Source organism: Humulus lupulus, chromosome 1, assembly GCF_963169125.1.
Source record: "Humulus lupulus chromosome 1, drHumLupu1.1, whole genome shotgun sequence".
NCBI classification, from domain to species: domain Eukaryota; kingdom Viridiplantae; phylum Streptophyta; class Magnoliopsida; order Rosales; family Cannabaceae; genus Humulus; species Humulus lupulus.
The window spans coordinates 54971121-54982811 of NC_084793.1; the positions used below are offsets into that span (position 1 = coordinate 54971121).

General features: G+C 33.7%; 1 protein-coding gene across 2 annotated transcripts in view; it reads left to right on the forward strand.

The window, feature by feature from the left end:
* Window positions 1-9577, forward strand: part of LOC133792637 (uncharacterized) — a 41870-nt gene extending 32293 nt beyond the window's left edge. The window contains exons 26-39 of one of the 2 annotated variants that reach the window (XM_062230545.1): window positions 163-232; window positions 581-730; window positions 1408-1473; window positions 1606-1750; window positions 1897-1961; window positions 2068-2133; window positions 2508-2601; window positions 7418-7454; window positions 7558-7615; window positions 7789-7899; window positions 8212-8279; window positions 8844-8910; window positions 8998-9066; window positions 9179-9577. In XM_062230545.1, the coding sequence (XP_062086529.1) occupies window positions 163-232; window positions 581-730; window positions 1408-1473; window positions 1606-1750; window positions 1897-1961; window positions 2068-2133; window positions 2508-2601; window positions 7418-7454; window positions 7558-7615; window positions 7789-7899; window positions 8212-8279; window positions 8844-8910; window positions 8998-9066; window positions 9179-9262 (1150 nt within the window). In that variant the 3' untranslated portion in view covers window positions 9263-9577. Of the gene's footprint in view, window positions 1-162; window positions 233-580; window positions 731-1407; window positions 1474-1605; window positions 1751-1896; window positions 1962-2067; window positions 2134-2507; window positions 2602-7249; window positions 7282-7417; window positions 7455-7557; window positions 7616-7788; window positions 7900-8211; window positions 8280-8843; window positions 8911-8997; window positions 9067-9178 lie in introns of those variants that run through there. The other variant, XM_062230549.1, reaches the window with a different exon arrangement.
* The last annotated feature ends 2114 nt before the right edge of the window (window positions 9578-11691 follow it).

Here is an 11691-nt window from a genome sequence, read left to right on the forward strand (position 1 = left end):
GGCTTCCGTTTGCCTGCATGTCTTCATTTAACACGGTGAAGAGAAAAAGTACAGAATTCCTTTCTAATTAGTAAAGCTGTAACTTTATTATAATATCCTTGTCATTAATGAGCTCGTTTGGAATATTATATTTTTACATTAGTGTCATTTTTGTCTTGTCAGCTCACAATCAAGGCAAACAAACAAATTATGCTCTATCAGTGGCTGTGATTCAAACTCTCTTTTGAATGAGGTAATAGAATGTCTCCAGCACAATATGATGCAGAATTGGATGTGCAGAATTATTTTCCATATCAATTTCCTTCATATTTTGTTACACTTGATTGAGAATAATGTCGTTAAACCCCAGTTTTACAACTCTCGAGCCTGGTCCTGTAAGTGATTGCAATTTTTTGTATTGTCTCCCTTTCTGCCTTATATGAACGTTACTTATTGGCATATGTCCTGTCCATAGTTCTCCCTCTTTTGATGATGCTTCAAAACCTTTTCAATTGTGGAAAAGAAAGACAAAATAAATCTTTATGTATAAGGAATGAAGAATGAAGGATCTACCATACACCTCTTATCCTTCCTACTGCAGATATCAAGAGCATCTTCAACACCAGAATCAAGCTACATTGCTAAGCCAGCTGCATCTTGGCTTGATGACTTTCTTGTGTGGACCTCACCAGAGGCTTTTGGTTGCTGTCGGAAGTTTACTAATGACTCTTATTGCCCACCTGATGATCAGGTTGGTCATATCCTTTTCCTTCCCCAGGACATGGGGCTTGCTATTAGTAGTTTGACTTCCTAAGTTATAAATTTTTATTCGTGCATGTGGGCAAACCCGATGATTATACAATTTTTCTCTTGGCTAAGCCAGTTTTTATTTTGCCAAGCTTTTGTTTGATGCACTTTGAAATGTAGATCAGATAGAACCCAAAACATCGCTTATTGTCAATTAAGTTCATAGGCACTTTTTTTTTTGTAATTATTATTTTTTGGGGTGAAGACTTCATTTTCATAAAAAGGGACATAGTGCACTAAAAATTAAACTGATCAGAGTTCGGTAATTATTATTCTATGCATGTGCATTCATTTACTGATAAATATCAATGCACACATAAATAATTTTTCACCCTTTAATTATATGATTTTAAGCTCTTTCTTTTTTATCTAATTTTTTTTTTTTAAATTCAGGGGTGAGGGTATGTTGAGTAGATTTTTAAATATTGTAAATGTCATTCTTGCATACTTCATAATATCTGCCACTATTGTACTGATTCGTCCAATATCAGGTAGTCATCTGGGTTATTTTTCTATCTCCATTAACTAATCATTTGAACAGTTTTCTGTCTTTACTCTAGTAGTTTTCCCCCTTCCCATATGAACCATTAGATTACTGAGTGGATCTTTTTATCTTTCCAGCCACCATGCTGTTCACCTGATGAATCTCCTTGTGGCTTAGGTGGAGTGTGCAAAGACTGTACAACAGTAAGGCACCCTTATTCTGGTTGCTTTAAACTTAATTGATTGTCTATAGTTGTAAGGTGTTATATGAGGTATTATCGCATTAGTAAATGTTTAATGAAAAGGTGAGGCACTGATGTTTTAAATTGTTAACAGTGCTTTCGCCACTCGGATTTGGTCAATGATCGTCCATCTACAGTCCAATTTATGGAGAAGCTTCCATGGTTCCTGAATGCACTACCATCTGCTGATTGTGCAAAAGGTGGTCACGGGGCATATACCAACAGTTTGGATCTGAATGGTCTGTAAGATTAGCAGTCTTTGATTTCACCATAACCTATCTTCAAATTAAGATGTTTTTATATGTATACTGTATTAGAAACTGCATGGTTTTCTATTCCTAATAGCTGAGTGAGTTTCTAAAGATTTGTTCTGACCTGCTTTCAGGTTATGAGAGTGGTATTATACAAGCCTCTGAGTTCCGTACCTATCACACACCAGTGAACAAACAAGTATAACTGTTTGTTTGTTTTTTAATTTATGCAATATTGTTATTTTGATTATTTTTGCACCTAAACTTTCGTTGCATTTATTGTATGTAACTTCCATTTTCATCAGGCTGATTATGTCAACTCAATAAAAGCTGCAAGGGAATTCAGCTCACGAGTTTCTGCATCTTTGAAGGTTTTATTTCAATCAAGCGCATAACTCCAATTATTTGTGCTCCTTTTAGGACTGCTTTTTATTTTTATTTTTTTTAACCTGCACTCCCCCGCCCTTTCTTATTGTGGATGTTTGCTTTCCAAAATGCTATTGCCTTCATATGTGGCCATGACAAAACACTTCTTTCATCGTGGTGGAATTGAAGCATAATAACATATAATCAAGCTTGTTTTAAAAATTATAAGGCAGGATGAAGTGGTGGGACCTTTTTATTATTTATTTTTTGGTTCCTTTGCACGATTTCTTTAGCTGGGTTTTTTTTTATTTCCTTCTCTATTAGCAGCGTCGCTTTCTTATTTAGACAAATGTATGATTACAATATTTCTTTGATGCAGATGCAAATCTTTCCGTACTCTGTGTTCTATATTTTCTTTGAACAATATCTGGACATATGGAGAATAGCCTTAACAGACATTGCTCTGGCACTCGGTTGGTATTCCATATATTAATTTATGTATTGTTGTATAAATGAAGAAATTGGTATGAGAGAAACTATTTTTATTTCTGTATTCTCTATCTTTTACAACATAGAACTAGGCTATATATACATCTAAGTCCCTTCATATTCAAAATTAAATACAATAAATAGGAATCCCTATAGACTAGGAAACTGAAACAACAATTGGAAACATAAATTCCTTGTTGTCAACATCTGTCAACCATTAACTAGCTTGATAGCTTGATTTCCTACACTCCCCCTCAAGCTAGATGATATATGCTAAACATTCCTAGTTTGGAGTTTGGAGTTGAGTTCACTGAAATCAGGGCGATGGAGAGCTTTGGTTAAGATGTCAGCTACCTGTTGTCTTGAGGGAACATGCTTCAAGGTGATGATCTTGCCTTCAATCTTCTCATTGATGAAATGACGATCAATTTCGACATGTTTGGTTCTATCATGATGGACTGGATTCTTTGCAATTGCTATAGTTGATTGATTATCACAAAAAACATTTATAGGGTCTTCAAGGCGGATTCTGAGTTCATCGAGTAAGTGTTTCAGCCACATTCCTTCACAAATTCCATGTGCTAAGACACGAAATTCTGCTTTAGCACAGCTGCGAGCTACTACCTACTGCTTCTTGTTGCGCCAAGATACGAGATTTCCCCAAATATAGGAGCAGTATCCGGAAGTGGATCTTCGGTTAGTGACAAAACCTGCCCAATTTGCATCTGTGTAGATTTTAAGATCCCTGTGAAAAGCTTTTTTGAACATTAGCCCTTTTCCTGGTGTTCCTTTGAGGTACCTAAGAATTCGATAGACAACATCCACGTGTTCCTCTGCGGGATTATTGAAAAATTGACTAACAACACTTGCAACAAAGCTTATATCAGGTCGAGTGTGAGTTAGGTAGATTAATTTTCCCACGAGACGTTGGTACCTTCCTCGATCAACTTTTATTCCGTCTGTCTGTGTTCCAAGTTTGGTATTAGGATCCATCGGAGTGTCAACTGGCTTGCGTCCAATCATCCCTCTTTCCTGTAAGAGGTCGAGGACATATTTTCGCTGAGTGACTGAGATGCCTAGGCTGGATCTTGCTACCTCCATCCCTAGGAAGTATCTTAATTTTCCTAGATCCTTTATCTCAAATTCACTGGAGAGAAGCTACTTGAGATGAGTAATTTCCTCCATGAAATTTCTAGTAACCACAATATCATCGGCATAAACTATTAACACCGTTAGTTTTCCCCCTGCTGAATGTTTTACAAACAGAGTGTGATCTAACTGGCACCGAGTGTAGTCATCTCCCTTTAGAACTTTCGCAAACCTGTCAAACCAGGCTTGAGGGGATTGCTTGAGGCCTGAAGGGATTTCTTGAGTTTACACACCTTTCCCTTAGTGAATTTGTCCTCAATTCCTGGAGGGATATCCATGTATACTTCTTCCACTAGATCTCCGTTAAGAAATGTATTCTTTACATTAAGTTGGAATAAAGACCATTCTTTGTTTACTGCAATCGATAAGAGAACTCGGATGGTGTTCAACTTAGCAACAGGAGCAAACGTCTCTTGGTAATCAATGCCATAGGATTGAGTGAATCCCTTGGCCACTAAGCGGGCCTTGAATCTTTCAATGCTTCCATCCGCCTTATGCTTGACTGAGAAGATCCATTTGCAGCCAACTATGCGTTTGCCAAGAGGTAGTTCTGTGAGAATCCATATTTCATTCTTTTCAAGTGCTCTAAGTTCTTCCATCGTGGCAGCCTTCCAATCAGGAATCTGTAGGGCTTCCTGGACCGATGTGGGAATCTTAACTTGGTCCAAAGAGGTGATAAAAGCTCTATATGTAGGAGATAGGCTTGAGTAACTCAAATAATTGTGAATGAGATGTTGAGTGCAAGAGCGTACCCCCTTTTTGTGAGCAATGAGGATGTTCAAATCTTTGACACATTTTCTTCCATAATAGGTTCAAGTCTAGCATCTTCCTGTGTTTTTTCAAGGATGAATGGGATCGGGTCATATTCTTAACCTTGCTGAGTTTGTGTAGTGGCTTGTTCAATGCTTGCTAGTTGTTTCTTTCTCCTTTAGTAAACTTGGATCTCTTTGCTTGGGATGGGGACATGACTTGAAGAGATTGGATGAGGAGTTCTTGGCTCATTTGATTTGGCTGAATGATGAGGTCAGACCTCTTTGCTTGGAATGTGGATAGGACTTGAAGAGATTGAATGAGAATTTCTTGGCTCATGTGATTCAACTGAATAGTTTGGAGTATGGGCAATAGAAGGAGTTGGTGATGTCCTTGGAAGATTTGTGTTGTTAGGAGAGGTATTCGGAGGAGAATCAACTGACTTGTCAATGAGAGAAACAAAGTCCCAATTTCGCAATTCCTGACTATGGTTCTCCCCCGGAATTGTAGAATTGGTGTAATAAGGCTAGTCTTCAAAGAAAGTGACATTCATGGAGTGGAACAACTTTTTGGAAATTGGACAATAGCATTTATAGTCTTTTTTATTGGATGAGTAGCCAAGAAGGATACATTTGGTGGCGCGGGCATCGAGTTTGCTTCGGTGTGAGGAGTGAACATGGACAAATGCAACACAGCCAAAGACACGAAGGGGAATTTGAGACACAAGATGTGAGTGAGGATATGGTTCAAGAAGGATTTGCAGCGGAGTTTTGAGCTTTAGGATTCGAAATGGCATTCTATGTATGAGATAGGTGGTTGTGAGGACAGCTTCACCCCAGAATCTTTTTGGAACATGAGATGAAAAAAGTAAGGATTGAGCTACCTCAAGTAAATGACGATTTTTGCGTTTGGCCACACCATTTTTTTGTGGTGTGTCGACGTAGGAACTTTGATGAACAATCCCATGCGATTGCAAATACGATCCAATGACAGAATTGAAGAAGTCACGAGCATTGTCGGATTTTAATACCTGAATGTTTGTTTGAAATTAGGTTTGAATCATTTTGTGGAAGTTTTGGAAAATCTGATTTGTTTCAGACTTTTCTTTCATGAGGAATGTCCAACTTAAGCGGCTATGATCGTCAACTAGTAACAAGAACCAACGTGTCCCACTGATATTTTGAATTTTGGATGGTCCCCAAATATCCCCGTGAATGAGTGAGAAGGGATGAGAGGGTTGATGAGGTCTTGGGGCAAAAGAGTGACGAGAGTGCTTAGAAAATTGACAAATGTCACACCGGAGAGACTGAGGGTTTATATTGACAATTAGGGATGGGAATAAGTGTTTGAGGTACACGAAATTTGGATGACTTAGACGGTAATGCCATAATGTGATTGTACTGATTTTATTGGACTGGTTGACTGATGTAAGAGATTGATACTGAGAGAGATAACAAAGATTTCCATGGTTAGACTCGGGGGTTTTGATTTTTAGCAGATACAAACCCTTACTGAACTCAGCCTGGTCAATCATCATCCCCGATTCCACATTCTGAAAAACACAAAAAATAGCAGTAAACTTAGCTTCACAATTAAGATCTCTATTCAGTTTGCTCACTGAGATTAAATTACAATCAAGTTTGGGAACGTAAAGAACAAAATTTAAAACAAGATTTGGTGTGATTGTTATGGTCCCAATTTCGTCTATTCTCTAACACGAGTCATCTCCTATGCGGACAATGCTATCATTGGAGCATTTGCTTAAAAATGAAAATAGTGATCTATCACCTGTCATGTGGTTTGAAGCACCGGAATTCACAATCCAATGGGTATGAAGGGTTTGAATAACCTGGAGTACATGAGTGTTGCTTTGTTGTGCAACTAAAGAGAAATATTGTGAAGAGCTTTGTTTTGCCATAGAGAAATACCAGCAGAGACGAGGCAATGGAGCACGGATGAGTGGCGCGCTGGAGATGAGGAAGACGCTTGAAAAAGAGGTCGTCGGAGGCAATCACACGGCTACACGCGTGGCGTAGTTGGCATAGGATGACGGAGACGCATGGGGCTGACGTGCGGCTTTGCTGGGCACCAGAGTTCGGGGTTCCGCCGATCGGAAGCTGGGCAATCTCCCTGGGCTGGAGGTGAGAATAGAATAACACTCAAAAATGGTTTTCTAGGATTGAACCTCAAGAATACCAAACTCTAATTTTTTAAGAGAGGGCTGGAGAAAAATTGAAAAATAAATCCCAATTTTGAGCTTCTATTGCTCTGATACCATGAAGAAAATGGTATGAGAAACTATTTTTATTTCTGTATTCTTTATCTTTTGCAATATAGAACTAGGCTATATATACAACATACATCTAAGTCCCTTTATATTCAAAATTAAATACAATAAATAGACTAGGAAACTGAAACAACAATTGGAAACATAAATTCCTTGCTGTCAACATCTGTCAACCATTAACTAGCTTGATTTCCTACAATAAATGCTCATTTGCATAGGTGAGTGCCTATTCTGTTTGTTCGTGTGTGTTCTTATAAATAATATTATTATTACTCTTTCTTTTGAAGATTTTGCTTCCCTGATTGTTTTTTGGTTATGCTTCAGACCTTGTTCTTTTTCTTCATGTTTTTAAACGTGGACAGGATATTTTTAAAAAAAAAAAAAATCCAATTTTGAATACTTTGGGTTGGAAGAGATTGTATTTAGCTATTTTTTCCTTGAGACTAGTGCTATTTTTATTTAAGACTGCTTTTAATCTCGAATAATTTTAACATGTTCCTCTTTGTTTACGAAATTTTGGTTTTTATTCTCACTTGAACTTAAGTAGAGGCTTATGCAAGTTCAGCTTTATTTTGAATATTCACTAAAAATATTTCTTGTGCTATTAATTGCAGGTGCTATTTTTATTGTCTGTCTGCTTATAACTTCAAGGTTTGAATTCACATTGAATCTCAAACATGGAAACATCTTTGGAATATAAGCTATCTTTTTTGGAATTTAGTACACTAACATGTTTTCCTTGTTTTTTTGGCAGTTTATGGAGTTCACTAATCATTTTACTCATTTTGGCTATGATTGTCGTGGACCTGATGGTATAGTTTTCCTTGACAATTAAGCATCATGTATATATATTTATATGCTGATTATGTGTATTTGTTAATTTCTAATTGTTATTTTTTTGCTGTACTACCAGCCATCGAATGTTTCTCTGTCATTTTTTTTACTTTGTTTGTTAGAAGGGCACTGATTTGCCTTAATTCTTCAGGGTGTAATGGCAATTTTGGACATCCAACTAAATGCAGTCTCAGTTGTAAACCTCATAATGTCTATCGGGATTGCTGTTGAGTTCTGCGTCCACATTACACATGCATACTTGGTTCGTATTGAAACATATCCAGACAGCTAAACTATTGTTAAATTTGATCTGGGAGTAGGCATTAATTATAAATTTGTCAGTTGAAGTGGTTTTGAAGCATTCTTTTGCTAGAAAAGAAAATAGTTTTACATTATGTATTATAAGTTATTCAACCAGTGATTTCATTTTTGCTCTTTTGTCCTGAGGGTATTAAAAGTTGTCTTGACCCTTTGGGATGTTATCAGGCTTGCATCTGCTGGAGAATTATGTTATGTCCGTCAAATGGTTTTTAAAGTTTTTACTAGACTACTAACTCGTGCTGCAATTTTACAGGTAAGCCATGGGGATAGGAACCAACGCATGAAAAAGGCTCTGAGTACAATGGGTGCTTCTGTTTTCAGGTTGATTACACATTCTCTTTCCTCCTATTGAGTCTTGTTGACATTTCTGGCACTTAAGTTATCTGACTCGCTGTTCTGTGTCAAAATTTTCAGGCTGATAGATAATTTAAAGATTTATGCTTGTTTATGGCCCTTGATGAACAGAATCTACTGAAAAATACTCCTTAGAACTAATGTACAGATTTATTTTTATATTAAGCCCGGCTTGTTTCAGAAGAAAATCTATCCCATTGGAAGAGGGTAGAAAAGTTTCTGTAGATAATTTGTTTTATTAGATCAACTGTTCTGAAAAAGAGGCCATTGGCTTTTCAGTTATATATATATGTGTGTGTGTGTGTATACAAATATTTTAATTTTATGGCCTGCTGTGTTTTGTGATTTTTTATTTTCTTTTTTCCTTTTTTTAAAATTAATAATGGTCTTTGCTCTTAGCTAGGGAGTAGGGATTGAGAACTTTATATTCTTATTTTTTCAGTGTACTTGAAAAAGTTGTTGGTTTTGTTTCTTTTAGGGTGAGCAATGATTCATTAGTAATTTTCTCTTCTGTTTCACTTCTTTTTGCAGTGGAATTACTCTTACAAAGCTCGTTGGAGTCATCGTCCTTTACTTCTCAAGATCAGAAATTTTTGTGGTATTTGAATTTCTTTTTGTTTCCCATTTCAAATGCTTTTGATGCCTCCCCAGATCTAGAGTGAAAGCATTTGTCTTGGTTTTGCAGGTTTATTATTTTCAGATGTACCTGGCATTGGTCCTCATTGGCTTCTTGCATGGCCTTGTATTTTTACCTGTAAGTTCATTGGTTTATTTATTATATCATTTTCTCATGTCGTAATATTGAAGGCCATAGTGGTACTGAAGAAGGCATTTTAAATAGATGGGTGTTGCTTTGTTATTTGCAGGTGGTTTTGAGTCTGTTTGGCCCGACCACAAGAAAAGCAACCATTGAGCAACGAGATGAAGAATCTTCTCCCAATTTGAGCTGATTTTGGGCGAGTCACAAGTGCGATACTAATTTTTATTTAGTGATTCGTGCTCTTCGGACCAAGACAAGTTCCAATTTTGCATACTCTGATATGTAAACAATAATTATGACTGGACATATTCAAAGGAACAATTAGTGCGGACAGGATCTTTTAAAGTAATACAACAAAGATCATAATGTAGGGATAATTAGTAAAAATACTGTTTATTAATCTCTTTAATTCCTGATATTACTTTGAATATTGTATTACAATATAACACAAAGTCACTTGGTTTAGTAAAATCCAATGCATGAAGTCATGTGATTGTATGATCAATTATGCTGACCAAGAAATGAGAAATTATTGGTGTATTTTTATATTTATAGGGTGAACCAACTCCCCAACATAAATTGGAAAAGGTTTTACTATCAAAAATATAAGAGTAATGATTGAGACACTCAAATTAAAGGCAATATTTACACATAATGATGTGTAATTAATTTCAATCATACAATTAAAAGTGATGTGGTCTTTATTTAAAATTATTTATGGTTAAAATTTAACACACATTATTGTGTGTAAAAAGTGTGCAATTTGAAAGTGGATCTAGTATTACTCCAAAATATAATACACATAAATCTTAATATTATTGCCTTTTTTTTTTACCTTTTCTTCCACTTAGAATTAATAAATTATTTATATTTTTTAATATAAATTTTCATTAATATTCTGATACAATATTAAACTGTAAAATACTATTTATTATACCTACATCTGATATTCGCTCAAATTTAAAATCTTTGAATGATCATATAAGTACGTAAAATATATTCATGAAATATACATATATGGGTGCACTCTTAATGGTTACTACCCATAGATGGTTACTTTAATATTAACCATTAGATTAAGATCAATGGTTCATATTTATAGTTGTTAATTAATATTTCTAAAAATAAATTTCGATTTTTTTCAAATTTTTGGAAGGGTTACCTGTTGAAAAATGTGTATTTATTATGAAAATATAATATTGTAAACTTTTTTATTTTTCAAATGTATGTCAATTTTTAAATATAACTAGTGTTTCTCATTGGTTGAAAACACCATTAATTATGGCAAAAAAAAAAACTAAATTCGAAATTAATATAGAAAAAAAATATTTACTTGTTGGTAACTTGCTATACCAAGTCACTATGTTGCCACATCATCATAATTGTTAGTACCCATCTATGGGTAGTAACCATTGAGAAGTCTTCCATACATATATATATATATATATAAAGAAATAATATGATTACAAAAATAATTAAAATTTCAAAAGATTTATATAATTTTTTAAGACAAATTTTTATAAAGATACTTTTTTAAAAACCAATTTATATAAAAAATTTGTTTATTAAAAAAAACTTCTTAAAAAAATCGCCATAGAATATAAACAAATTAAAATTTTCATATGAATAATTAAATGACAAAAAAATCATGGTATAATTTCCATTTTTTGAATTGTTTAAAATAATGTTGTACAAGTTAATAATAAAAAAGATTGGGAGGATGAGATAATGTATAATCATTTTCTTTCAACAACTTTACTAATGGGTGTAAGATAGGGTTTTATTCGAAATATATATATAAAAAAAGTCTTAAAAAGAACATTTTATCAGATTTAGTGTTTTATAAATAAATTGTATTTTGCTATTGTACTCTTACTATATTTATAAAATACCATTCATCATTTTTTTTCTAATTAATTTCTCACTCTCATTCTTCTCTATCTCATATACACACTTGTACAAATAATTTAATATATGATATAATGTAAAGGTTATTATATAAAATAGAAAAAATAGATTTTAGTTACATTAAAAAAAACACTTTTAAAAAATCAATTGGTAGTGTTGTACTTAATACTTATTTTCAAAATTTCATTTGAATAATATTATGAAGTGAGGAAATAATATGAAAATAAAAGGGTTATTAGCGGCAAAAATCTCTGATATTTTATATAGTAGCATTTAAGTCCGTAATTTTTTTTTTAAGGCAAAAGTCTTTCATATTTTGATATAGTAGTATTTAAGTCCCGGATCTTTTTTTTTAAGGCAAAAGTTCCTTACGTCAACATATTGGTACACTTGTTCCCTAATGACTCATTAATTATTTTAATTAATTTAAAATTATAAAAGTCAAATAAAATTGTATTTAATTAATAAAAAATGTAAATTAATTTAAATAATGAATTAAAAAATATATATTAATTAAAATTACTAAAATAAATTTTTATACATTAACACATATTTACATATTTTCTATAAAAAAATTATTTATTATTTAAGTAAAAATTATGTTATTCTTTTAGTTCTTATGTTACAATAACACAATTTTGATTTAATTAATAAGTAAAAAATATATTTTAGTAAATATGTGTTAATGAATAAAAATTTATTTTAGTAATT